This window comes from Passer domesticus, chromosome 2 (genome assembly GCF_036417665.1).
Source record: "Passer domesticus isolate bPasDom1 chromosome 2, bPasDom1.hap1, whole genome shotgun sequence".
Taxonomy (NCBI): Eukaryota; Metazoa; Chordata; class Aves; order Passeriformes; family Passeridae; genus Passer; species Passer domesticus.
The window spans coordinates 113,332,177-113,359,054 of NC_087475.1; the positions used below are offsets into that span (position 1 = coordinate 113,332,177).

Sequence of the window (26,878 nt, forward strand, 5' to 3'; positions counted from 1 at the left end):
CTTCTGCGCAGGACATCAGAAGGACACAGGAGGTGACAAGAAAAATCAGTCTTTGCATACAACAATCTCTCTAGTAGTACAACAAAGAATAAGCAGATTTGGCTTAGTGCTTCCCATCAACATCATAGTCAATCAGATCCCATTAGAGGAGAGCAGTGGGGTCAGCCCAGCAGCCTGGAACAAAACATGTAGCAGCTTCTCTGCCCACCTGCCAAGAGACGTGGGGGAATCAGCAGCATAAGCCTCACCTGCCTCCTCCAGCAGTGTAATAGTGCCCTATATCAGTTGGTTTTGCTTTCTCTAATTCAGCTGAATTTCTTTAGGCAGTTAGGAAATAATCTGAGCGGTGCTGCTTTGTGTGACATTTTGACTGTATTTACTGTCTGGAGTTACAAGTGAGAGACCATATGCCGGTTTCCTAGCAAGAGAAAAGTAGCCTGATGTTGGTATAGTAGGTCTTAGTGCAATTGATCCATCATGAGTGGTTTCTCCTGAAGATTTTTAACTGAAAAACTTGAAATCCATTCAGTGACTCCTACAATATATTGTAAAGCAAGAGAGATTAGCCCTGATTGCCAGACCTGTCAGCTGGGAATTTTGGGACCATATTAGTAGTGTATGCTACATTAATTTGAGGTTTTTTTCCACACTCCATAGCATTGCCCCACTTTTACAGAATGATAGAATGGCCTGGTTTAGAAGGAATCTTAAATATCACCCAGTTTCAACCCCCTGCTGTGGGCAGAGATGCCTTACTCTAGACCAGGTTGCTCCAAGGCCTGCCCATCCTGCCCTTGAACGCTTTGAGGGATGTGGCATCTGCAGCTTACCAGGGCAACTTTTCATCTTCAAAAAGTTATCATCTTTGTAATGTAGTAGTAGTTCCTTACTCTTCTTCCTTGCCTTCAAGGCTATGCAGTATGCTTTATTTGGAGAGGGATGATGCGTGATTGGATTTCATATCAAGAAAACATGATTGGTTGCTATATAAATAGTACACATTCATATAAATCCACTGGGGTTTTTTGCTATGAGATCTTCATTAAGAATGATCATCTACTGTAATTTATGAATGAGAGCTGATAAAAGTAACCTAATGGATTTGCATTTATAGCTTTTAATTAGACATTTTAATTTAAAGCACAGTTATTCCCCCATAATATAATACTTTATTATACATTGTAATTGGAGGAAATCTTTTTCGTAATCTGGTGGTCTTGTTGATGGAGATGCAATGTAGTACTACTTTTCTGGGTTGAGGGCAATGAAATACTAAACACACTAATAGTGTTATTTTATATAAAGTTGGAAGGTGGAGAGCAGTTTCATTTGAAATAGATCTTGCCAGAAAAAATTACCAAGAATCTGTTTCCCTAGAGAAGATATCATATTATTATATTGAAGCAGTAATTAATTGCAATTTTTTTTTTTCTGAAGATTTTGCCATGTAAAAAGACTGGAATGCACTTCTAGGCTAATCCTCATGTTCACTGTCATGCCATGGTAGCAGAATTGTCATGTTACGTGTAAATTACCTTTTCTAAAACACATAAATTCATAAAACTGTATTATCCTAGATTTGAAATCAAGCTGGGTTTTTTGTTTGCTTTCCGGCCATCAATGGTAACTTTATGGCACTTTAGTTCCAAATATAGTTCTGTTGTGCACAAGAAATAATTAAAAAAAAATCACATATTTGTTCTGCTTCAGAACTTTAAGGCTTTGTATTTTAGCCAAATATGCCATTAATTTTTTATATATTCTAAATATGCCCTTGCAGTAGTTTAAGAATAAACATTATAGAGAGAATTTAATCTTGATTACACAGGATGGAAATTACAATTTAAGGCTATTTAACAGCTTTAGAGGACTGTCCTCAGTATTGCATTGAGAAGTCATCATTTTGATTTTTTAACTTCTCTCTGTAAAAAAGCATTTTAGCAATTGTGTAGCTTGTGCACCAACTTTAGTCCCAGGGCAAGTGCCAGCTTCACAGCTGTCTTCTCCTAATTCCAAAAGCCTCTTCTGAAATTAGCTCTTGTCTTTGAATACCCAAATTAAAATTTGGTTGCCTCCTCTAACCATATATTCAGAATGAGGAAGTTTTGTTTCAGTGAAATTATCTTCAAATATTCCCTTTTGATTGATTCATTGAGTAAAAACAGTTGTGCCTTTTTAGAACACAAAGCGTATAACTGAAAGAAAAACAGTGCATTTGCTCTTGCCTAATTTTTCTCAGCTAGTTTAAAAATAAAGACTAATGTAGGGAAAGATATATATTAATATCCTCAAACTACAGCTCAGTTCCTTAAGATACGGAAGCCAAAATTACTCCAGTTGTGTTGTTTTATAGTGCCTGAAGAAGGGGAGCATATACCTCATGATACGCATTTGGGAGGTTTATTCCTTTACCATCTCTTGCATTTATCAGTTACTTACTCTGTTCTTTAGTGAGATATAAATGGTAAAATAAAAGATCCCATATACTTCAGCAGCTGTTTGAGGTCCTCGTTTAAGAAGTGTTCAGGTCCTGTGTGATGGTGACACCGTTTGAATGGACAGCAAATACACACCAGTGCTAACGGGCTCCTTCAGACCCTCAGTATGATTTAATTGTGTATACTTGATTATATCACCTTCAAACTTGCAGGGCTGGTAGTACAAAAAGGCTTATCAATACAATATATTTTCCATTACCATGGCTATATTTATCAAAACCTCACAGTATTTATAAGTCAGCATGATGGTACCTTTCTTCTGTAGCGTTAAGATAAATAGGTTTCTCAGAGGTGTAAACTAGACATGGGAAACCATCTTCCAAGACAGGTCAGAGTTAATAACCTAACTCCTCCTGTTGGTCCCTTTTTTCTTAGATCTCTTCAAATTTAATTTCTGATTTAAGGTTTGGGGCTGACTGACAGTACTAAATGTGCTTAGTTCCCATGATCATGTAAATAAATTCAAATCCTGGAAAATATTGAATAAACTTGATATTTACAGTAATAGAAATATGTAAATGTAGCTTTAATTATTCTCCCTGTTAGAAGTTTATGTTTTATTTCCAATTTCTCAATTGAACATGTTGTTAGGGGAAAAAAAAAGGGGCATAAAAAGCATGGAGTTGAGATTTAGACATAAAGAAATTATAATTTCACTGATTTGAAATTAGTTTTCTTCAAGTAGCAGTAAAAATAAATGGTAATGAAAAATTTAAACTGACATTCAGAACCATATTTTATATTTCCCTCTGTAAAAAGTGATCATCAAAAATATCCAAAATGTTTGCACATAAATTCTAATGAGCTCTACTTACGGCATTTTGGTAAATGAATGCTTATGGAAGTACTTTGTATAATGTCAGTATAAATCAATGTCCACATACTTAAAGACTGTATTTCCTAGGGTGCTGAAGTGTGTGCTTTTCAAAGAAAAAATAATAAGGTCTGTGCCAATGCTTAATGTAACTGGTTAGTTTTCAGTATTCAATACTTAATTTAAAAGTAAATCAACAAGCTTTGCCATAGCACTGTTCAGGGAGAGCTGCTTGCTTGGTTAGAAATAACTGGGTTTGCCATGACATGTTGGAATAAGTACAAGAAGCTTGCAGTGGGGAAAGTTGACTTACATTTTCCTGATTATCTCAAAAGTAATTTGTCATGTCTAAGGTTTTGGAGAACGGAGATATTGGCACCTGTGATTTAGGACACAGGGTGAGAGAAATTTGACTGTTGGAGTAGAATGGTTTGAAAACTCTGAAGTGTCTCGAAGCAACTGTTCATGAACCTGGGTTGTTGCAAATGCTTGTCCTCTTTAATTGTATCCAATTTCTGAAGCTAAAGGCAAAAGTTTGTCTTTGGAGGGGGAAGCGTTGCATTAGTAAGCAGACGAGACTCAGTTTCTCTATGAAGAAAAGCCTATTCTTTATTCACATAACTCATTTTTATACAGTTTTCACAGACGTCGTGTTTTACTCCAAATGGCTAGTAGTTTTCTTGCTACTCAATTCATTGGTTAGTAACTGAATTCTGCCTATCAAATCTCCCTAATTTTGGATTGTTTACATATCTTCTTATCTGATTCTCATGGGACAGATTTCTTGTTTATTGCAGGTGCAATTTTTTTTTTTTCTACAAGAATAGGTTTTTATGTGAAGGGATTCTTATTCTTAAGATTTCTTCACATGGGAACTTAGCTAGCTGCACTTCGAAGAAGGAATAGGCCAGCTGGTAATTCAGCAGAGCAAGGCCTGGTTTCATAAGGTCTTTCTTTTATAATACCTCCACCTGTGTGTAACAGGAAGAGTAAGTTCCTTAAACAAAGCAAAGCTCATTGTTGATGCTGTACTGCATACAAATTATTTGTGGCGTCAAGTAAAACTGAATTGCATGTTTGCAAAAAGTAACTCATCTTTGCCTCAGTTTTCAGCAACAGAATTAAAAGCAAAGACAGCTTTTAATTTTTTGATGAATCATTTAGCTTAACCCACCCACTACAGCAGTGCATGCTGCCTGCCTGCTCCTAATATCTGCTAAAATAGCGTAGTTCACCCCCTGTAGACATTAATTGCTATACTTGGCAGCAGCAGAAGGAAGAGGAAGTGGTGTTTGGATTAATAGCCCAAGAAAACCTGTTAAATTTCTCATCTCAGCACTTCATTTCCGTGTCTTCTCAGCTGAGGTGCTGCAGCTGAGAACCAAATGCAGTGGCTTTTCTGTGTAAGGACAAGTGATGGATGGGGATATAGAGAGGCACAGGAGGAGTATCCGGCCCACAAACAGGAGTGACAGCACCAATGCCCAGTAATAGAAGCTGGTTTAAAAATGTACCTTTGCTCCAAAGCAGGGGTGAAGGAAAACTACTCTGAGCTCTCTACAGAAAATGGCAGACAGGCACGGTAGCATTGGGAAAGGGATGAATGACAGCAGTGACACGTTTCCTAGACTGAAGTGGCACCACACTTCCCTCAAAAAGAGCAGTCATGAAACAGTAAACCAGAGCACTTCCCCCTCTCTTGTTTATTCTCCATTTAGGTCCATAAACACTGGAAGACAATACAACATTTCTCTCTGTGGTGACCTAAGTACCATGTAGGTCTGACCAAGGGCAGTAGGGTTGGCAGTGCAGGCTGGAGGGAAGGGTATCCCTCCCCTGATGGGAGGTGACAGGTCAGGCAGGGGGCCTGTAGACGGCCACAACAGTGGGCTTCAGAGCTTCTGGCTTGCTCTTTTTAATCTATTACTCTGTGGTTTACTAAACACTTATTCAAGTGCATCTTCATGACTATAAATGGCTTAGTTCACCAATGAGACAATTCCAGTGTCCAGTCTGATGGACAATTACCTTTGCTTTTGCACATTGAAATCTCTGTTGCTATTTCTGTGGGAGAGGTACCTATAGGAAATTTCAGACTAAATCTGTAAACAGTTTCCAACCTGAAAACAGTGCAAAATAAATCAGTCTGTATAGCAAAACAGATATTTTGAAGGGAAACCTAGAAGGGGCTTACTGTGTGACTACAGGCTAGCCTACAATCAGCATTAAATCAGAAAGGCTGAATTGTTGAGAGCTTTGTATTTTCAGAAATTACATTTCCTGTCAGTAAAAATTCGTTTGATTATACATGTCTGTTTTATATCAGAAGTCGCTATTAATTTTTAGTTTACATGTGACAGCTTTTCCAAGACTGTGCAAAGATAGCTTTTTGTCAAGATTTGACTGTATAATTGGGTGGTGTGGCTGGATTTGGTTTTAAAATAAATCAGGAGAACTACTTGTATACTAAAAATTATCTACAATTAATCATATGGTGATATACAATTAATTGTAGTTCATGTGCTGTGCAATTAATGATACTTATTTTGGTTTTTTTTCTTCAAGTTAAAAACTCTGTATTGTTTTCCCCCAATTTTTCATACAGAAGAGCAGGATTTTTAGAACATCCTTGATGGTTGCATACTCTTGGGTCTGTTTCTCTCTCATACTAAGTGTATGCTTCCTGAAATTGAATCTTGACATTATTTATGGTTAGAATACGTGAATAAGTTAAATGCATGTAAGGTTGTATTGCCAGTGACAATTGGACAATAAAAACCTATTTATAAGCAGTGGTGCTTCTGAGGATAGTGAATTGATGGATCTGGACAGACACTGAAAGTAGGATTCTTTGCAGCCAATATTTTGAGAGGTGATGAATATGCAGCGGATTTTCAGTGCTAGCGCAGTGATATTTTTCTTACCTTTCAACCCTTAGGAATGTGATTTCCACAAAATTCAAATTTATGCAGAGAATTTAAAAGCCACTAGTTGCATGTAGCAGTTTGCTTGCCAGGTAGTATGTGGGATGAAAGTAAATGAGGGGTTTATAGGTTTAATATTATGTGTATTTGAAATTACTTGTGCAGCACATTGAAAGATAAAACTGTTTTTGTCTGTTTGGAACATTATTGCTAAAATATGTTTATATGTGTAATTGGCTGAACTCCAAATTGTCGGCAGAATTTGCTTTGTCTTCTTTTAATTTGTGTGGTTTGGTTCTTCCCTCAGATTTCCCTGTGTTGCAGAATATAGGCAGAGACTGTAGCAGCTCACAGTGAACACAAGCACAAATTATTTTAATTTTTTTCCTGTAGGTGTATTCACTGGGGGTGAGATTTCCTCCCGTGGATGGTTCAAGTTACAGCAGTAATTTTATATATGTGAGCCCTCGAACTGTGAATTAAAAACCCTGTGCTGGGTGGCTTGCAAAAGGGAGTTTCTTCATCACTGGCTACATTTAAATAGGTGTCTGAAGTGAATTTGTTTTCTGCTTTAATGTATTAACAATTATTTGTTTGTTTATTTGTTTTCTTTTGTATAATTTGGTCAGGGTGGGTATATAGAGCCAAAAAAGAACAAGACAAAATGTGTCTCCTACATTCGGATGTTTCCTTTCAGGTGCCAAATAAGCAGCTTGGGCAGGAATCCACCCAGGTCTGTCAGCAAAATCCCCAGTCAGTTGGGGGTTGTACCCCTCTGGCCTGGAAGCAGATGAAATTCCACGTTTGTTTTAGGGCAGCACCTCTTAACGTGTGCAGATAAAGTTGCTAGAAACATAAGATATAGGTAGGCTAAGGAGACTTTGTGGCAGGAATCTGTGTCAGTTCAAAATTTACCTCCGTTGTCTCTGGGGAAGGGTTTTCTATTCCTCAAAACACCACCTTGGTTCATCTCCTTCCAAAGCACCATCTTGGTGCATGTCCTTTCCCCACCTGAGTGTGTGGACACAGAGAGACACCTAATTAAGAAGCCAAGCCGATACCATTTCCATGCTAAACTTGGTTCCTCCGGGTCTCCCGTGAATAGAGGTGTGCTCTGAGCAAGCCGAGACCGGGCCGTGCCGCGCGATGATCTCCCGCTGGTACTTTGACATGGCTGAAGGAAAGTGCGCGCCCTTCTTTTACGGCGGCTGTGGCGGGAACCGGAACAACTTTGACTCGGAGGAATACTGCATGGCGGTCTGTGGCAGCATCAGTAAGTGCCCTCCAGGGCGCCCGCCTGGCGGGGAGCGGGCCTGGGCTCACACTAACCCCAGCCGCGGTCTGTCCACGCCTCTGCTCACCACTCGCTCCTCCTTGGCCTCTTGCTAACCTGGCATGGTGGTGGGGGACTTCTCGGCACTGTAGGTTTTAACACCTCCTCGGGTGAGGCCTTTGCTCCCATCTTCTCTCTACTCTCTGTCAAAATATACTGATGTTCATGTGTCTGTGTGCACGTACAACGCATGTGCAGGAGAAAACACTAACTTTAGGGAAGCGTCAGGTAAGTTTAAAAATAGCTCATATGTTTAACAGTGTACTCTCCTGTATTTCTGACCAATTTTTTTTTCAAAGCTAAAAAAAATTAGAATTAGAGTGCGTATTAGAATGCGTATTTCCAGATTTGTTTGGTTTTAGTTTGGTTGAATTATTTGTGTGTGTTTGCAATGAAAAAGGGAGAAACGGTATGTGATTTTTTAATGTTTCCCTAAGGGCTGTGGTGAAAGTGCAGGAGAAATGGTACTTGATTTTTTTTATGTTTCCCTGAGGGCTGTGGTGCACATAGATGCGAATCACCTCCCACTTACTTTAACTCAACCATATGTTATAATGGCTGTTTTTGCTGAAAAAATGGTGTTTGCACTGTTTGAGAGTGGTGGCTTTCTCCACCATACAGCACTAAAGCTGATCAATTAGGTGCTAGTTTTATCAGATGGGTTCTGTTTTGAGAGCCTCTTGTACACTCTCCTCCCAGTCTACTTTGCAAGCACGTCCTCCTGGGAGAGCGTCAGCTGACATTTACATCTGAGACGTTAAAGAGTGAGTACAGGTCTCACTGCCCTGTCTGCTCGCAGGACATGGAGGAGCAGAACACAAACAGCATCTCAGGGCTCCTTTTAGTAAAAGGTTTTCCAAACCTGGCCTTTTCAGCAGCATTTTCAGTAAGTAGAAGGGTTAAAAATTCACACAAACAAATGGAGAGCCCTAGCAAGGGGTACTGTGTGTGCCATGGAGCCGAGGAGCTGACCTGTATTTTATTGGAGCAGAAGCAAGAGCAGTCCTGGAGCCAGGATTGCTGAACTGGTGCTCCAGCAGGGTTTTATCTTAGCATCTTCTAGAGCTGTTCATGGCAAAGCTCCAGGGAAGGGACGTGGAGAAATCTGCCATGATGGAAGTGAGGAGGATACTTCATGAACTGTGATCAGCTCCTGCAACAAGACACAAGATGTAGTGAAGGGGGAGATCTGTGCAGTAGGTTGGAGTGAGGTCTCAATACTAATTTCCTGAACACTTTATCTTAAAAAAAAAAAATAGTTGAAAAGAGCATGTTTTATTCTGCTTTCTTGCTAAGTCTCTTTGCCTTGATCTGGAAAGGTGGGTCAGTCCTGTCGTGCAAAGCCCTAAACTCCCTCTGTGTTGAGTGGATTTGACTGGTGCTCTGAGGTCTGACAGAAATTATTTATCTGTAGGGTAGGAGCTACTGGTGTCATATTTTTTTTTTATTTATCATTCACCTCCATGGAAATTGATACATAAATGCCTTAGAAGTAGAAGGCTTTGAGGCTGATGTTACCAGTTCCTTCAGCCTGTCAGATTACCTGCTCAGTCTCTACTGGTTCTTAATAAGAATGTTCAGTACTGTCTGTGGTTTCTGTTCAATATAATGATTCAAACTTCTACTGTGTGGCTGTCCATAATGGCTTCTTTGAAGTCATAGAATCTGTCAGATGTTTAATTTGGATTTAATGGCCTTAGAATGAGTATGTATTGACAAGAATAAGCTAATATATTGCTGTTACCAAAGGAGAGATTTCTGTCTTATACTGAAAAGTAATCTATTGTACAATTTTTTTTACTTGTCTGTTAATTGTTGCATTTTAAACATTCTTAATGTTACAGGAAGTATGTTTTTTTAAATGAGTGCTATCTTGATATTACATTCATGTTTAATTCTTAACTTGGGAACTTAAAAGCTGAGAAAATACATTTTCTTAAATGTACTTCATTTCTCAGACAGCTCTCCCAGCGGCTCCAGCAGCCATCAGAGCCTGATGTCAGTGGAATTCACTGTGTTTTCATTTGTTCCTCATTCAAAGTGAGAGTGAGTTGAACTCTGGTGGCACAGTCAGTTTTTGAAAATTTTGACGTATCATTAAAATTATCTTTTATAAATGGGTATTTTTAATTTTATGACAGTACTGAATTTCTGTGGCTCACAACAGAGGGAACCAACAGGGTTCAATGTTGTCAGTTCCCTCCTTCCTTGCATAAACCCTGAAACTTAGTAGAAAGTTCAAATGTTGACACATGTGGTTTTATTTTTGATCATTTTAGAACAGTATCACAGGTTTTTGTGTGAATTTAGGTAAAAATAGTATTTATTCTCTAGACTAAATACTGTGAACTTCCAAACTTGCTGAATCTCCCAGTGATTTTTAAGGGGCAGATACCATCCACTTTAATTTTTCTTCAGAGGTGTATTGCAAATAAAGATCTGCGCCTTTTACAGCAGCAGCTTACAGGATGATACTCCTGTTGTCAGTAATTTCCTTTATCCATTGTTTGTTTGTTTGGGATGTTGACATCTCCCTAGTTTGCAGGAAGTGAAATGTTTTGGCAACCAAAGTTGCATATCAACTTCTAGTGTCTAAGGCATTAAAGAACTGTGAGTCCCAATATCGTAAATTGTTAATTTTGACTACAACCTTTAGTGGATGCAAGTGAGTCATTTCTGTTTCCACAGTTTCTTCACCTATATAAATTTTCAGTTTTATTTCACCTTTGAACCGCACATGTTGTGCTAGACCTTTTAATAAGTAAGTGGGTGAAGTTTAGGATTCAAAAAGGAAATAATGCAAATGTTTTCATATCCAAAAGTTAGACTACTACTAATTTCAAACACGAATAATTTAATTAATATAAGGTATCTCTGTGGGCGGTGTTTGCTGTAACTTGTTTTGCTAGGTCTGATAACAGCATTTTTTGTTTTGGTTCTTTTTACTCTGTGGAACTTGATGATTCTTGCTTACAACCTCAGCAGAAGTCATGTTCAGGAAAATACTTTTGTCTTGTATTTGTTCTCGTTTGAACCACACGTGAAGAATTTAATGGTTTTTTTTCCTCTCATAAATATTTAAACTTAAGATAAGTTGAAAGAGTATCACAAAGATGCTTGAGGAGGTTTTGCTTTGGGGACCTCCTCCCAGTCAAGAAGTGCATCAAAGAACTTGGAGAGGCGTGATCTGAGCCATCAATGGATGAATGTTGAATGGATATCAGCAAGGCAAAATTGTATATTTCAGGGTTGGTGAAAAGAAAGGCATTCATGGAAGGTTTGATTGCCCAGTTCTAGCTGTGCATGGGTACGAAATGTATCTTGAAGTTCTTACTGAGGAGGTTTTTTATAGGAGAAAATTCAACTTAAACCTAGTTTAGATAGCAAGTAGCACCTTTAGTTAAAATAATGGATTGGGAATAATAAGAGTATGATATATTTAGTTGGGTGTATTTTTTTCCTCTCCAAGGAGTCTCTGAGGAATTTCACTGAACTCTTTCAAGCTGGCTGTTGTTTGATGCCATACCAATTACTTAAATTCTAACATAAAGGAAAACAGAATCAGTCTTTGGAAGGTAGGGGTTGGATATCACTGCATAGTGAGGGGACTATTGCTCACTTTGCTTGAATTACCCTAAATGCAGACCTTTCCACTACCAGTGTCACAGCTACCTCCTAGTTATCCAACAGGAAGGCTGGCTATTAGTGCAAACTCACTGATTATTTCCAGCCTTTGTGAGGGTTTTTTTAAACTAAAGTTATTACTAAATGAAGTAACTATCTGTGAAGCCAAATGGTTGCTAAGGGAAGGATTTGAGGTATTTCATTAGGTCCTGTGAGGTCCATAAGTGCTTTAAAAGGGATTTGCATTCATATTTATATGTTACAATTTACCTTTTAAAAATAAACTTATGTACAAAGCATGTAACTTTGCAAAGGGCATTTTGCTGGCTAATGGATTTTATTCATTGCCAGGCTTTTTTTCATACCTGGACTTTTTCTTTTGGCAGCACTTTCTAACCTGTTTCGAGAATATTGTTTTGTTCACTCTGCAGAGCTTCTGCTGGTTTATAAAATGGGGTAAGAGAGGGGGAAGAAATCCTGATGTATTTTTATGTACTTGCTGTGTGTAACATGTTCATCTAAACCCTGTTTCTGTGTCTTCCTCTGAGGCTAAATAGATGGCTGTATTCCAGTGGAAATTAGAACAGATGCTTCTTTATTAATCCATCTACATTTTTCCCATACTAAAGTAGAAATTCTTCTTTTCTTCTCCCTCCCCTCCCTCTCTCCACCTTCATATTTTATGTCAGTCCCTACCACAGCTGCTAGCACTCCTGATGCTGTTGACAAATACTTGGAGACACCTGGAGATGAGAATGAACATGCCCATTTCCAGAAGGCCAAGGAGAGGCTTGAAGCTAAGCATCGTGAAAGAATGTCTCAGGTAAGGGGAGATTTCTTTATTCCTAAGTATGTGAATTTGTCTGTCAGGTAATAAGTGATCCTTCTTATTTCCCAAGGCTTCATCCAGGTGCCCTGCCAGTTTGCAGTGCTGTAAACATGTCATTTACTGCCTTTCTGACTCTTGGCTAAGAATTCAGCTGTCTGACACGTTTATGGTTGTGTTACCGCTGCGATCATAAGTCACTACAGTTACTAGAAGGGTTAAAAGAAAAAAAAATGTAAAAAATGTTTCTCATCTTTGTGGGAAAATGTTTGTGTTATGAGGTTATTCATGTTTCAAAGTACAGAACTTGGCCTCTGTATTAATTCTCCTTCCCTTGGAGCAGCTTAGGGAAGACAGTTTGTGTTGAGCGTTTTCTGTGTTGTGCCCTGGCGGTAGTGTAAGGTCACATATGTTCATCTAATGGTTTTGAGCCTCAAGGTAACATGATATGCATCTAAAGTCAAAGAGGAAAAACTGGTGCTTTTGAACTAAAAATCCAAACTGAACCAACCCTTTTCTTTCCCTTCAGCCAAAGAGATTTGTGTAGCCTGAAACTGTACCCAGCTTTTAATCCAGTGAGAGATGAGTTACCCACTCTCTCAGAAACAGGGTTTATAATAGCAATGCCAATAAAAATGGTCACAGTTCTGCTTTAATAACAACAAAGAAAAATATAAGAGGTTTAAAGGAAAGCGTATATTTTGAGAATGAAAAAAACAACAAAAAAAAATTAATGTAGTATAATTCAGATGCACTTCATATACTCATGCAGCTAATTTACTGTATTTTTTTGTTATAACTTTGTTCCCTTGATGGGATTTCATGTGTCTGTCTGTTACTGATACATGACTAGCCTTTAGTTCTGTGCTAAAATGTTATGAATGAAAATGAAATTAAGCTCTTATTGTACATCCATGCCTATTGGTACCGTAGCTGTGCCTGGCACTTCTCTAATAAATTGGGCAGTGCATCTTGCCTGAAGCACTCATCCAACTGGTGCAAGCCACATCCTGAGAATATGCCATGTCATAGATAGGAAGATAGGTGTTCCTCATCTGCCTGGGAAGTGGTGAAGCACAAAGTCTGTCTCCTCTTTAAACAGAGAAAATGGAGCAAATTTAATGGACAGGGAATCTGCAGAATAAAAAAAGGCCCATAGCTTGCCTAGCAGAGGAGAGTCCCTGCCTTGGCTAGGCATGCAGAGGGTGGTGAATAATACAGTCACCACCTCATCATTCCTTCCCCTTGAAGCAACCTTTTTGTAAAAAATGCTGTTGAGGTGGGTTTCTTGAAAGCAAAGGATAGTCAGTGCAGATTTCCTTGGCATAGTCTTTAGATTCTCACTGTGGTTCCATGTTTTTCTCCAAAATCCCAGTATGCAGAGGTTAAGCTGCATAATTAGGGGCAGTGTTTGGGTGAACTGTGTATTTTCTGTTTTAACGTGAGCATCTGGAGGACCCTGCCAGCTGAAGGTGTGATTCAGAGGTTTGACTGAGAGCTGGTGTCCTCATTAGCACATTTCTACCCATTCTTCCTGTCAGCACTGTGCACATGGGGTGAGGCTGTTCAGCTACCCCCTGCTGCAATGTCAGTCCTCCAAAAACAAGTCAAATGACCAGCTCTGGCCAGTTCAGCAACTAAGTCAGCCCTGGTAAAAAGCAGCATGATAGGTACATTAAAAAAAATTAATCATTACATTGCCTAAGCTGTTTATGAAATCACAACTTAAAGAACATGAGTTGTGAAGTACACAGACCCCCTGCAGAGCTTTAAAGATCAGAAAGATCTTCAGGGAAGATCTAGAAGGGAAAGGTAATTTTTAGAAACTTAAGTTATGATTTGTACAGTATTGAACTAGCCTCTCCATGTTAACTTGTCAAATGTTTAAAAGATAGTAGATGCTAGTAGAAAAGCCAGCTAGTTCATCATTCTGTCTTTCCTCACATAAACATTTATGTCCAATACCACTGGTTTCCTCTTCTGGCAATTTATTTTAAAATAGCTTTTACATTTATTTAAAATCATGTATGTTCTTAATATAAAATTAAAACATATAGGTAGCTGAAAATTAATGTGGAACTCCTACTTGTTATGTTAAAAATAATGCTGATTAAGTTAACTTTGTTGTCACTCCTTTGCTGTCAATGATTTTCTCCGTAAAAAGAAAAGGTAACAAATGAAAGTCACTAGCCAAGTCTTCCAGCTGCACCAAACTTTTTTAAAAAATTCAAAGTCCAGTTCTATCAAAGCTGAAAAATGGAGGCTTAGATAGCAGCAGAAATGCCAGTTTTTCTTCTAATAAAAATAGAAAAAATGATCAAGTAATTCTTTAATCCTGATAAATGTCATAATCTGAAATAGATTGGTTTGTTCACAAAACAGATAATTTATTTCATTTAATTAAAAGTCTAGTTTAAAAATAGTATTGGGTTTGGTGCACACCTTATTTTGAAACAGTCAACTAAGAAAAAAATCTGATGCATTCTAGTTGACATGAAAAATGTAATCATCTAAGGAGTAGGGAAGTTTATCACTAAACTTGAAGTGAAATATTTTAAAACATGTCATCAGGGAAAATGTAAATATTCTGCATATCCTTTTTCTGAGATTCCCCCTAATTGACCATGAAATTCTGACAACTTGTGTTTCTTTTTCTCTTGTATAAAGATGTTCACACAAGCAGAGACCAAGATTCTGTCAGTGGTTATGTCACATCATAGTTCACAGCTCATTAAAGACTTCTAGTAGGGAATTTTTTTCTCTGTGATAAGATCTCTGGTTCAGACCCTTTCAATCTCCTGTGCTCTAAAGTATCCATCTCTTTAGACTACAGATCATGGAAGTTCCTGCACCACACCTTAAGCAACAAGGCTTATAACATTCCTGTTTTACAGGAAGTACTGTACAGAGAATTACATTAGTACAAAATTCAGGCTTTTCCCAAGAATTAATAATGCAGCCTCAATGGCAGGAAAACTGCATTCCTGTGCAAACAGGGGTAGCCAATCATTGATGTGTATGTAACCTGTAAATGTTTGCTGTTCTCCAAAAGATAATAGGGAGAGGTTATGTTAACTGATTACAAGGTGTCACGGTTCTTGTTTCTTGTTTTGGTACAAGTCCCCTTTTTCTCTTTTCAGTTTGCTAATGGCTGTACAGCTTCCTTACTTAATTAGTTGCTGCTAAATAGCCTGATGAACCAGATACCAAACCTTACTCAAGGGAGAAGTATATTTATACATTTCTCTCCTAAGACATCCTGTGACGTCCTCATGTCTTAAATTTGCTCTTCCTTTGGCTGTCTACAATATTTTTGGAATTGGAGCATGTAGAATACTTATGATAGGAACTTAATGACACCTTGTGTCCTAGAATAGTTTTGCTTCTTGGAAGTTTATTTCCAAAGCAAACATCTAAAAATACTGCAGTTCTCAACCAGCCTGAACAGGTCTGGTGTTCGTTCAAGATTCATTTTTTTTTGTTTTTGGTCATTGCATGCCAGTTGTTCTAACATCCTGGATACATCTTAAGCTGATTTTTAGTCTCAGTGACGCTGTAGAATGACAGAATGTTTTGAGTGGGAGGGACCTTAAAGATCATTTACTTTCATCCCCCTGCCATGGGCAGGGGCACCTTCCAATACATCAGATTGCTTAAAATCCCATCTAGCCTGGCTTTGAACATTTTCAGGGATGGGACATCCACAACTTCTCTGGCCAACCTGTGCCAGGGCCTCACCACCCTCAGAATAAATAATTTCTTTCTAATATTGAATCTAAACCTACTTTCTTTCAGTTTAAAACCATTCCTCCTTATCACTACATGATTTGAAAAGTCCCCTCTCCTGCCTTCATGAAGGCCCCCTTTAAACAATGGAGGGCTGCTATAAGGTCTCTTTGAAGTCTTCTCCAGACTCAAGAGCCCCAAATCTCTCACCCTGGCTCACAGAGGAGGTGCTCCAATCCTTTATCATCTTTATGGTCCTCTTCTAGACCCACTCAAGCAGGTTGATGTGCATTTTGTTTTTGGCCCCAGAGCTGGATGCAGCACTGCAGGTGGGGACTCACTAGAGCAGAGCAGAGGGACAGAATGCCTTCCTCAACCTGCTGTCCGTGGTGTTTTGGATGCAGGATACACTGGGCTTCCTGGGCTCTGACCACACATGGCTAGCTCATATTTGGTTTTTCATCCACCAGGACACTCACGTTCTTTTCCTGTGGCTTCTCTCAGTCCATTCATTGCCCAGCCTGTACTGATTTTGGGATTGCCGCAGCCCCAGTGCAGGAGCCCACACATGGCCCTGTTGAACTTGAACCTGTGGTTTTCCCAGGCCTGCCTCTCAAGCCTGTCCAGGTCCCTCTGAGTGACATCCCTGCCCTGCAGAGTATCAATCACAAGACTGACTTTGGCATCACCTAACAGACTGCTCTCATTCCTGCTGTCCATGTCTTCAATAAAGATGTTAAATAATACCAGTTCATGTATTCCTTAGATTCCATCATCTCTACTACAGTGTGTGGGAAGCCTGTTTCCTTCCTTAAAACTGTCCAGTTAATAGGATTAACCCCCACAGTTTTTAGTCAGGACTCTTTGGAGAAGTTTAATGATATTACCAGAAAAAAGGTCAAGACGTAAGTGTGGAAAAAAGCTCTTGACAAAGATAGACACCCTTTTGTCTGTCTGAACATTCTCACTAAGCCAACCTTCAGCCTGGTAGCAGATAAGCCTGGGGCTATAGCTTCCACCCCTGAAGATGCTTGGCTGGGCCCTGCAGTAGATGATCTTCCAGATGCTTTGAACAATATTGTCACTTTTCTTATAGTGCCACTGTTCTTAGGAGGTTTAACTCACAGTTCAGGGTTTCAGTCAGGAGGCCCATTCAGGGTGGGCTTGGATGGTGGTCTGTGCAGCCTTTGTTGTGTACTTTTTGTATAATAGACAAAACCATAAAATTTCAGTCTCTGACACATCCTGCCATCAGTGGCATGTCAGGTCTCTGGAAAGATGCTGTCTATGTGCATGAATTATTTTCTCAGCCCCTACAGTCATATGGCCTAAGCACAATTAAAAGCTGAATGCGTAATGCACACTGAATACACAGCAGCACTCTGAGAATTAATATGTTTTTTTCCAGAACACATCACTATGCTCTAAATTGTGGTGTCAGTTATTGTCATCTAGTTCTGTTTTGTCAGAGAATCACTGAAATCTCCTGTGCCAGAGTACTGCAGTAGTAGCAGGTGGGAGGTGACCTATAACTTCAGTGCACTACCTAATATTCTCAGTCATTAGTTCCTTGCTACAAATCCTTGTAAATTTTGTTTTCCTGCTGCCTTAAAGCTTGGCTTCAATTTAAACATCAATGGACATTGTCTGATGAGAAGATAATGTAAACGGACGAGGCAGTTTTAGGCTGACAGTTGCATTGGTTGGAGTACATTTCTTGGGACTTAAATTTCAGCTTAGTTTTTAGTAAAAGAGTGGGGTGAGATAAAGACTGTGATTCTGACTATTTATTTTCAGGTCTCTGCTTTGAACTGCTGCCTAACCATGCCCCTGGTGAAGCCAAAAAGCAGGCAAAACAATTTCTCAAATTCCACAAAAGAATTTAATGTTTACAGCACCCCATTAGCTTCCCAAAAGATAAATCTCCATTCTTTTAGGCTGTTATTGAGCCCAGAATCTCTTAGAGATAAATGATTCTGTTGACAATGAGTTGATCTGTTTTTACCATAACTGATGTACTGCTGTCTTGAGATACACTGTAGGGTTTGGGGTGAAAAGGAAGATTAAAACTTGGCAACAAAATCCCATACATTAAGTTGTTCTGGAGTGCAGGTTTCAGCCTGCTGGGTAATCCTACAACCCTGTATAGAACTGAGAGGTGATACATTTTAAGGCCTGGGACTTGTAAAAGTCTCCTTTGAGCCCAGGTTTGTGTGGGTTGTTGTTTGTTTGTTTTTTTTTTAAAGGCACAGGCTCAGCCAGATACCCTTAGGCACCGCCAGCACTTTCCAGTCCGCTCATCAAAGAGCCTGATTAGCAATGTCTGGTATGGTGTGTGGAAAAACTGGGAAGCCTGAGACAGGAGGGAGTGCTGGAGGCTCAACTTGCAAACATGAGACACAGCAGGTCTTATTTCTCGTGCCTTTGGCATTGGTCTTGGTAAAATTTCAGTTGTCCGTGTGGACTCTGAGCTTTTTTAAAAATTATCCTGACAATTTTTATTAAATGTTGTGAAAGTGTGTGTTTTATTGAGAAGGGAAGGGAAGGAAAGGAAATGCACATTGTGAGTAATTGCTTATAGGTTTCTTATCATGATAATGCTGCACATAAATAGTCACCTATTTGTATGCACTTCATTCAATGGGAGCAATTGTTCCTATATAAAACGTATTATCTGAGGAGATTGCTGTCTAGGTGTGAAATGAGTGATGCCTACAGAAGACAGAAAGGTTTCAGGTCTCATGGACGAGTTATTGAAAAACTGACTATTGAAATACTACTTCTCTGTGTTATAGGAAGAGGAGGCTTCTCACATTGAAAAGAAAGAAATGACACTGAAAGATCTCCTATATTATTTTTCTGACAGTATTGTACTGGAGATACATATTCAGTTCTTGGAAGTGTTTCTACAACCCCTGTTTCTGGACGAATAGCTGGACTAGCACAAATTATATGTAATTTTTGATCTGCCCTACTCAGGCCAGTGATGCAGTCTGAATAAATTAAAAGCTTTTGTGGTGCCAAAAAAGGTGGCATGGTTCAATTGGAATGAGTTCAAGGTGTGAAATTTACACCCTTGGACAAAAAGAGTGGAATCTGTTTTCTTTCTGTCTGAAATGAAAAAGGGTTCGTGTGTTCACCCATGGAGATCTCCCCTTCCCTTGCTGGTTAATGTGTTCCTTCACAGCAGAGTTGTGAGAGCTTGGCACAGTGTTCAGACACACAAGTACTGTCTTTTTTTAATTTAATAACAGGATCCTAACTTCATAAAAAATAAAACGTTGTAACAGCCTTTTTTTTTTAGAGACAAAAGGAGGAGAGAAATGTAAAAATATGACTCCTGTAGCTGCAGTGCTTGGCTGCTGCTAAGCCGTGGGACAAGGGAGGAAAATAGCAAAGTCACACTCCTTATTTTATTCATAGGTCATGAGAGAGTGGGAAGAGGCAGAACGCCAAGCAAAGAGCTTGCCAAAGGCCGACAAGAAAGCTGTCATCCAGGTAAAGGACAATGCAACCACAACCTTACCATCTGGAGCCCCAATTAGGATACAGGGGGTGCTGGATGTGATGTAATTTAATAATCTACTTTATGGAGATTTCATGTTATTTTCTACTCTTTTTTCCTGTCTATGCTGATGTCTTCTCTGTTTCTGTTGTGATTGATGGTTTTTTCAGCATTTCCAGGAGAAAGTGGAATCACTGGAACAAGAAGCAGCGAATGAAAGACAGCAGCTTGTGGAGACTCACATGGCACGAGTGGAAGCCATGCTGAATGACCGCCGACGCATTGCTCTGGAGAACTACATCACAGCCCTGCAGACTGTCCCGCCCAGGGTGAGTGTGACCCCACAAGCTCTGCCAGCTGTGTCAAAGTCATTGCAGTTGTCCTGGGGGAAATGTTGGTGTGCCCAGGTGCAGTCTAGCTTTGGAGCCAGGAGCTCGCTGTGCAAGAGCTGTGACAGCAGTCAGACAGTTGCCTAAATACATACACAAGCTCCCCCTGTGAATACCTGTTGATGGATGGATGCATAATAAAGATACTTAAGCAAATAAGGTGGAAGTGATTTGGTTGTCAGAAATTGTAGCAGTTCACGGATCCTCCGGGAGGATGGTGTCCTTCCAAGTAATGCTCATTAGGATACTTCATCATGACAACACAGAGCTTAAAGATAGGATGGTTGTGATTTTTGTTTTGTTTGTTGAACTGTTGAAGTGTTTGGTGAAGGATCTTTTGAGGATTGTTGGATGGCATGAAGTTAGCACACTGGCAATTTGAAGTTGTCAGCTTTTGATTGATGTAAACATGTACATTCAGAATGCAAATTGAGTGGAATTTAATGACTTTATATCTCTGATACTTGTTTCAATACCACAATAGCTGGTCAGTGACCTCCAGAGGAAGAGAGTTTGCAAAAAGACTGGGGGAAAGCAGTTTTATGTATCTCTGGCCTCTTGAACACTTCCTAGATGGAAAAAACATTGTTACACTGCTGAGTCTTTTAGTAAATTTGACCTTACAGGGAGTTATACCAATATGGCTAACATGATTACATTACATATTTTCATATGTAATGTATGTATTTATTCATATTCATATGTATTTACATATGTAAATACATATGAATATGAATTACATATTCATATGTAATTACATAAATTTCCTTCTGAGGAGAAACCTGCATATTTGGTGACCATGAAAAGTGATCATTGTCTTAGTTCTTTATCATTGTCATCATAATTGAGCTTTTTTTTTCCACCCCATAGTACAAAATTCTCTTGCTTTTACCGTGTCTGTCAAGTAAAAATTAAAATGTTTCACTTAGGTAAAAGTGTTGAGGAGTGACTTCAGGATAGTTGTGTGAAGAGTATGTATTTTGCAGTAGTAATTTATGGAAAATGAAACTAGTTGATGTTAAATTAGAGGATGTTACTTGGCCTGAGTGTGAGTTGCGTGTTATAACCTCTTACCACAGTGAGGTCAGTGAAAGGCTTGAACTCATTAGGAGACAGATCAGTGAGTTATAAGCTGGGATGTGGCTTCTTTTAAGTAGCTGGAGTCTGTGGCTCAGAGCTGAGGTAAGGATATGGACTGGCTGCAGGTCATGTTTGCTTTCTTGCACTGTGGGTTTGGGTAGTTCACCAAAGGTAGGGTTCCACATTTGGCTTTGGAGCCAAGCTTTCCTGCTTTGAAGTTCAGCCTTGTACAAATGTAATCCTGTCTGAAAAGTACCCCAGTAAAATAATTTGATTTCAAGCTCTGTGTGTGTCAGGCTGGAAGCTTGGTTCTTCAGGTATCTGGTTGTTGAAGGGTATGATGGGGGCCACACATAATAGCAGAAAGGTCTTTACAGCTGACAGAATGTGGAATGCAGAGGACATTTTGGACAAGTGAACTTCAGCTGCAAAATTCTCTAAGGGAAAAAATGGTTAAGTGACTCTTTCATTTTGTGCTTGTGTAGCTTGTAGTCAGCTCCCAGGATGTTTAAACTACTGATACCTTTCCTGTGTCAGGGGGAGAGCACCAGGCCTGAAAGGTGATATAAGTCCAGTAAAAATAAGTTTCGAACGTACTGTTTGAAAGACTGAAGTGCATCCTATATTGAGTATATGTCCTATATATGTCCTACAAAAGCTAATAATTCTGAAAGGAACAGGCAGCAAGCATGGAGGTAACATTAGCTGAAAGTGCTACCAGACAGGGACTCATCTCAAAATAACAGGGGTGAACAGTTTAAAAAATAATGTCTTTAAACAAGTCCTTGTTCAGTTTTGTAGATGGTCTTGTCCTTGCCTCAGCATTTTTTGGTTGTGTGCTCTGTAGCTGATGACAGTTGAGGTGCTGAACTGCTGATCAGGTGCATGCCAAAGCACTTGGAAACACTGACCTTGAATTCAGCAGGATGATTTGTCTAGTGATATTGAAAGAGAGGAGGAGATTTTGAAGGAACTTAGGAATAAACAGAGGATGTATCGTCTTTGGAAGTAGGGTCAGATATCCCAGAAAATATTTAGGGGGTTCCTTAGGGCATTTTCTTAGGCCACGAAGGGCCTTCAGGGAAAAGGACTCAATAGTGACTTCTCATTTTGTGTCAGGACAGGGCACTCTGTGCTGGGTTAGGAGCTGGCTGGATGGGCGGGCCCGGAGAGTGCTGGTGAGCGGTGCTGCACCCAGCTGGGGCCAGGCACCAGGGGTGTCCTCAGGGCTCTGTGCTGGGGCCTGCTCTGCTCAATGTCTTCATTGATGGCATGGATGAGGGCATTGAGTCTATGGTTGGTAAGTTCGCAGATGACACTAAGCTGGGATCATGTGCCAATCTGTTGGAAGGTAGGAGGACTCTGCAGAGAGACCTGGATCGGTTGGATGGATGGGCAGAGTCCAATTAGAAGTTTAATAAGTCCAAGTGCTGAGTTCTGCATTTTGGCCACAATAACCCCCTGCAGTGTTGTAGGCTGGGGACACTGTGGCTGGACAGTGCCCAGGCAGAAAGGGACCTGGGGGTTGACAGGAACATGAGCCAGCAGTGTGCCCTGGTGGCCAAGAAGGCCAAGGGCATCCTGGCCTGTGTCAGGAGCAGTGTGGCCAGCAGGAGCAGGGAGGTCATTCTTCCCCTGTACTCGGCACTGGTGAGGGCACACCTTGAGTGCTGTGTCCAGTTCTGGCCCCTCAGTTTGGGAAGGACGTTGAGACACTTGAGCACATCCAGGGGAGGGAACGAGGCTGGTGAGGGGCTTGGAACACAAACCCTGTGAGGAATGACTGAGGGAGCTGGGGGTGTTTAGCCTGCAGAAAAGGAGACTCAGGGGTGACCTTATTGCTCTCTACAATCTCCTGAAAGGTGGCTGCAGTCAGGTGGGGTTGGTCTCTTTTTCCAGGCAACAGCTGACAAAACGAGAGGACACAGTCTTTAGCTGAGCTAAGGGAAATTTAGGCTGGATGTTAGGAAAAAGTTTTTTTACGGGAAGAGTAGTAAAGTACTGGAATGGCCTGCCTGGGGAGGTGGTGGAGTCACCATCCCTGGATGTGTTTAAAAAAAGATTGGGTATGGCACTTGGTGCCATGGTTTAGTTGAGGTGGTGTTAGGGCATGGGTTGGACTCGATCTTCAAGATCTCTTCCAGCCTCGTGATTCTATGATTCTGTGAGGATGAAACCTGGGGAGCAGTTGATGATAGCTGAATGACCTAACGAGTTAATCCAGTCCATTAACTGCTTTGTAGGATATGGAGCCAGAAGTTTGAATACACTATGAATCCAAACTTCAGCTGCCTAGCCAAAGAGAAAATGGGCTTAATGGAAAATGCAGCTTTGATACCCTAGCTGTATTTCACTCTCGCAGTTTCCTAGTAAACCAAAAGTGCATTTGATGCAGTTGTGTTACCTTCAGGAGAGTAATTCATAACCCTACTGATAACTTGTTAAGTATTATTAGAAAAATTGTGGTAGTGGAGGGTTCTGGAGTTCTCAAATTACTTTTAAGAACCCCCTTCACTGCCTGCTTCAAGTTACATGCTATTAGTATGTTTACTGCAAAAATGGATTCTAAACATTTTAAGTGATGGATTCTCTCTAAAGTTGTGAGGAAAATTTTGGATTTAAAATTAAAAAATTAATTAGACTTTTTTATGGAAGTGCTGCATGCAGTTAGGAGGGTTAAAAATTCCATGAACCTTGGTGAATAGCTCCTGTATCGGATCCAAAACTAACTGCAGGTTTTTTTCAGGTGTTACATGGGTGATTGTCCAGTGCAGTGTCAGAGGTGTACCTCTGAGTACCACTCAGGGCAGCAGGGGAGAGAGGGAGCACACAGAGGTGAAATTGGATAGTTTCAAGGTGTACAAGAAAATAAAATTAAGCAAAACCAAATATTTGTACTCCTGTTCTGTTCTCAGAAGCACTGTTATGCAGGCTCACCAGAAACTCAAAATTTGATCCTCTTTCTTGATTCCTGATGCAGCTTAGCTGTGCTGCTGTACTTTGCTGCCTTTGAAAATGGGGTGCAGCTGTTCAGTATCCAGTGTCAAAATAGTATATTGTTTCATCATCCTTGGTGGGCTTACTACAGGAAAGGAGGATTAGTGGCAGCTGGAAGAAATATGCCTCTAGTTTTTAAAACATTTGGAAATTTTCCCCTTAATTTTGTACATTAAATAGGGAAATTCAAATCCATCATTGATTCTGTAATTTGCTTGTATTCCCTCTTTCGTGTGCATGTCAAATTTTTGTGGATTTATGTATTCCTTTCTAATCTTTGATGGTAAGAGAGGCACATTATCTGTGGGAAGGTGGTGGTGGGTGACAAAGACAAGCAGAAAAGAAAATTGATGAAATAAAGGGTTTCAGAGGAGGGAAACATACAGGAAAACTTTGAAAGGTAATTAACTGACCTCTATTTTGCACATAAAGTGAGCATATAATCCTTAAAATCAGTTTAAAATGCTTCTCCTCTAATTTAGCAGTATTTTACTGAAATAGAAATTCTTGCTTAGAAGAGATCATTAAGAGCAGCCCTGTAATTTACATTAATCCATCTGATTTTTTTCCATATTTTCTTTTTCTTCAGAATTTACTTTGGTACCTTTTATGCTTGGGAGCTGTGACTGTTGACAGAGAGAGCGCAGGGCAGGTTGAAACTAGTCTGGTTTGGCTGTTTGGACAGGGAAGAGGAATCTGCAGGGGAGCCCATGCTCAGTGTCTCAGAGCTTGGGAAGCTCAAAGCATTTCCTGAGTCCAAGGAGGTTGCTGTGGAAATATGTAGTTGGAGGCAGGCCAAAGTGTTGCTGCTGAATTGGTGATAAAAATCCTCCTGTGCAGCAGGAAACAACAGTCCAGCTCTAATACTCCACCCTTTAGCTCTGCTTCTCCAAACCCATTAATTTCCAGCTGTGGAATTCTTCACATCTACGTAATTTTGTAGGTTTTCTGTGCGATAGCATGGATTTCAGCTCTGTTTTTGTACAAAGTCAGATTTCAAATATGTGGTCAGCTAATTCCATTTTCCAGAGTGTCATTTTAAACCCTGGCAGGTTTGTTATATCTAGAATTAAGAGTTTTAAAATAGTGAGCAGAAACGAAATTTGTCTTAATTTGTCAAAGTTCAGTAAGTTGAAATACTGAAAAACAAATAATGAGATTGAATCAAATAGTTTTCATTTTATTTGGTTGCCAGAGGAGTCCTTGAGAGGGGAGGCAAATGGAAGTCTTGGGCACCATTATAGCAATGTGATTTTGATGTGTGAGATAACATGTTTTGTTACAAATTAGTAGAAATTATGAGAAGGCATCTTTAACTCCACAGAACAGGTATGTGGATGGGGATTTATTTGTCTGGCCCATGAGTATGTGTTTGCATTCATGCAGTTGAATTTTTCTTGAATGTTTCTAAAATGAGCTATTTCTCCATGATGAAACATGACCCGCAAGTTAATAATGTAGCAAGTGAAATATGTACTGACTATGATACACAAGGTATTCAGAAAAGTGAATGAAAAGAAGCAATTGTTGCACATTGCAAGAGCAGTAATTGGAAGGGACTGATGATTGATTTTTCTCTAAAGACGAGGTTAAATAGCATTATGAAAATTTCCTCTCTTGTTTAGAGTGAATTTTGATCAAAATGACAAGCCAGCTTAGAATTTCCCATGGAAATTCCCTGGCACAAAGCCAGGAAGTTGTCTTTTCAATACACAGACCTGCTTTATTATGGTTTTAGTGTGGTTTCTTTGTAGTATTTTCGATTTCCATGAGGAGAGATTTGTTTTTCCATGAGGAGAGATTTTAGCCATGCAAACTACATGTGATGTTTCCATTTTTCACGCTCAGTGAAACTGCACTGTTTCATCACTCCCTTAAAATCTGAAATAGCAGATTAGGATCAGTATAGATCATGGCGGGGGGACATCTGCATGTTTATATATGTGTATTTATGTGTGTGTGTTTATATATAACTTGCTAGAAACTGGATTATGGGCATTTTAGATCTCACGTACAAAACCACAGAATGACTCGTCTTTCAAATAAAAGACAAGGCAGATTCTTTACAGTTCTAGGTAGAACATTAATTCTTAATGGTGCATTGTCACCCTAGGTAGTCTGTGTAGCCCAGATGCATTGTCTGTGAACCTGTCCACATCTTACTAGGTGTGTCTTTTTTGCTGCATTTGCCTGAATAGTGTGTGCCATGACACTGTGGATTTAAGCTTCATGCCAGCCAGTCCAGAGTTTTGGAGTACACAGTACCCATATTATTCCTAACTAATCAGCATAGCCCTAGCCTGTTACCTGGATACGTCTTGGGAGCAAGAAAAGGTGAATTATCAGGAAAGGTAGCAAAATTTTCTGTCTTCAAAATTTTTTTTTCTTGTTATTAAACTTCCTAGTCTTCTAGCCTTCATTTCAATAGAGCTTTACAGTTGACATTTCAGTTGTTTGGCCATTCCCACAAGGTTGTGAGGATTATTCACTTTCCAGCATTTGTCTGCAGTTTCTTGCAACTTCTTCTGAGAATACTTGGCTTTGGGGACTTTGAGTTATTTCCCTAATAAATGAATTTTCAGCAATGGAGACACGAAATTTAATTCTCTGGCAGGATATGGCTTCACATCTCTGTTTCTGTGTGACATATCTTCTTCAAGTAACCTTTGGTTTGCTTTCCTCAGACATTTTTGAATCTGTTGCTTCTCTTAAACTTAAGAGATTCTGAAATCCTTGGACTCCATATCTTAGTATTCATCTCTTGTGTAAATGTTAAATCAGTTTAGGCTCTATATTTGTCCATGAATCTAAGTCTTCTTAAAACTTCACCTTCACCCACAGTTTTTCCTGCTTTGGAAAGCTGTGTACAGAGCTTCTGATACTTTTTTTATCATTTCCATACCTTCTTCCCTGTGTCACTCTCAGTGCCTAGACAGGCTTTTTACCACTTCTGTTCATTCTTTAATCTGCTGCACAGTAAGGTCATCTTTCTATTCCTTTTCACTGCTCGGCAGCTTCAGGTAGGATGCACAAGCACAGCACCACAAGTGGGATGGAGAGAAGGGGGACTGCATTTCCAGAACCCATATAATCTCAGTTAAAGATGGATGTCTTAGCTGGATGCTGGAGATCACTTCCTGTTTTGGCACTGTATTATTGTGC

The 26,878-nt window shown here is 39.7% G+C and overlaps 1 protein-coding gene across 4 annotated transcripts in view; it reads left to right on the forward strand.

Annotated features, from left to right (window-relative positions):
* APP (amyloid beta precursor protein) overlaps positions 1-26,878 on the forward strand; it is a 183,243-nt gene that overhangs the window by 104,767 nt on the left and 51,598 nt on the right. For 2 of the 4 annotated variants that reach the window (XM_064410851.1, XM_064410854.1), the window contains exons 7-10: positions 7,342-7,509; positions 11,883-12,016; positions 19,169-19,243; positions 19,421-19,579. In XM_064410851.1, the coding sequence (XP_064266921.1) occupies positions 7,342-7,509; positions 11,883-12,016; positions 19,169-19,243; positions 19,421-19,579 (536 nt within the window). The remainder of the gene's footprint in view (positions 1-7,341; positions 7,510-11,882; positions 12,017-19,168; positions 19,244-19,420; positions 19,580-26,878) is intronic. The other 2 variants (XM_064410853.1, XM_064410852.1) reach the window with 1 other exon arrangement.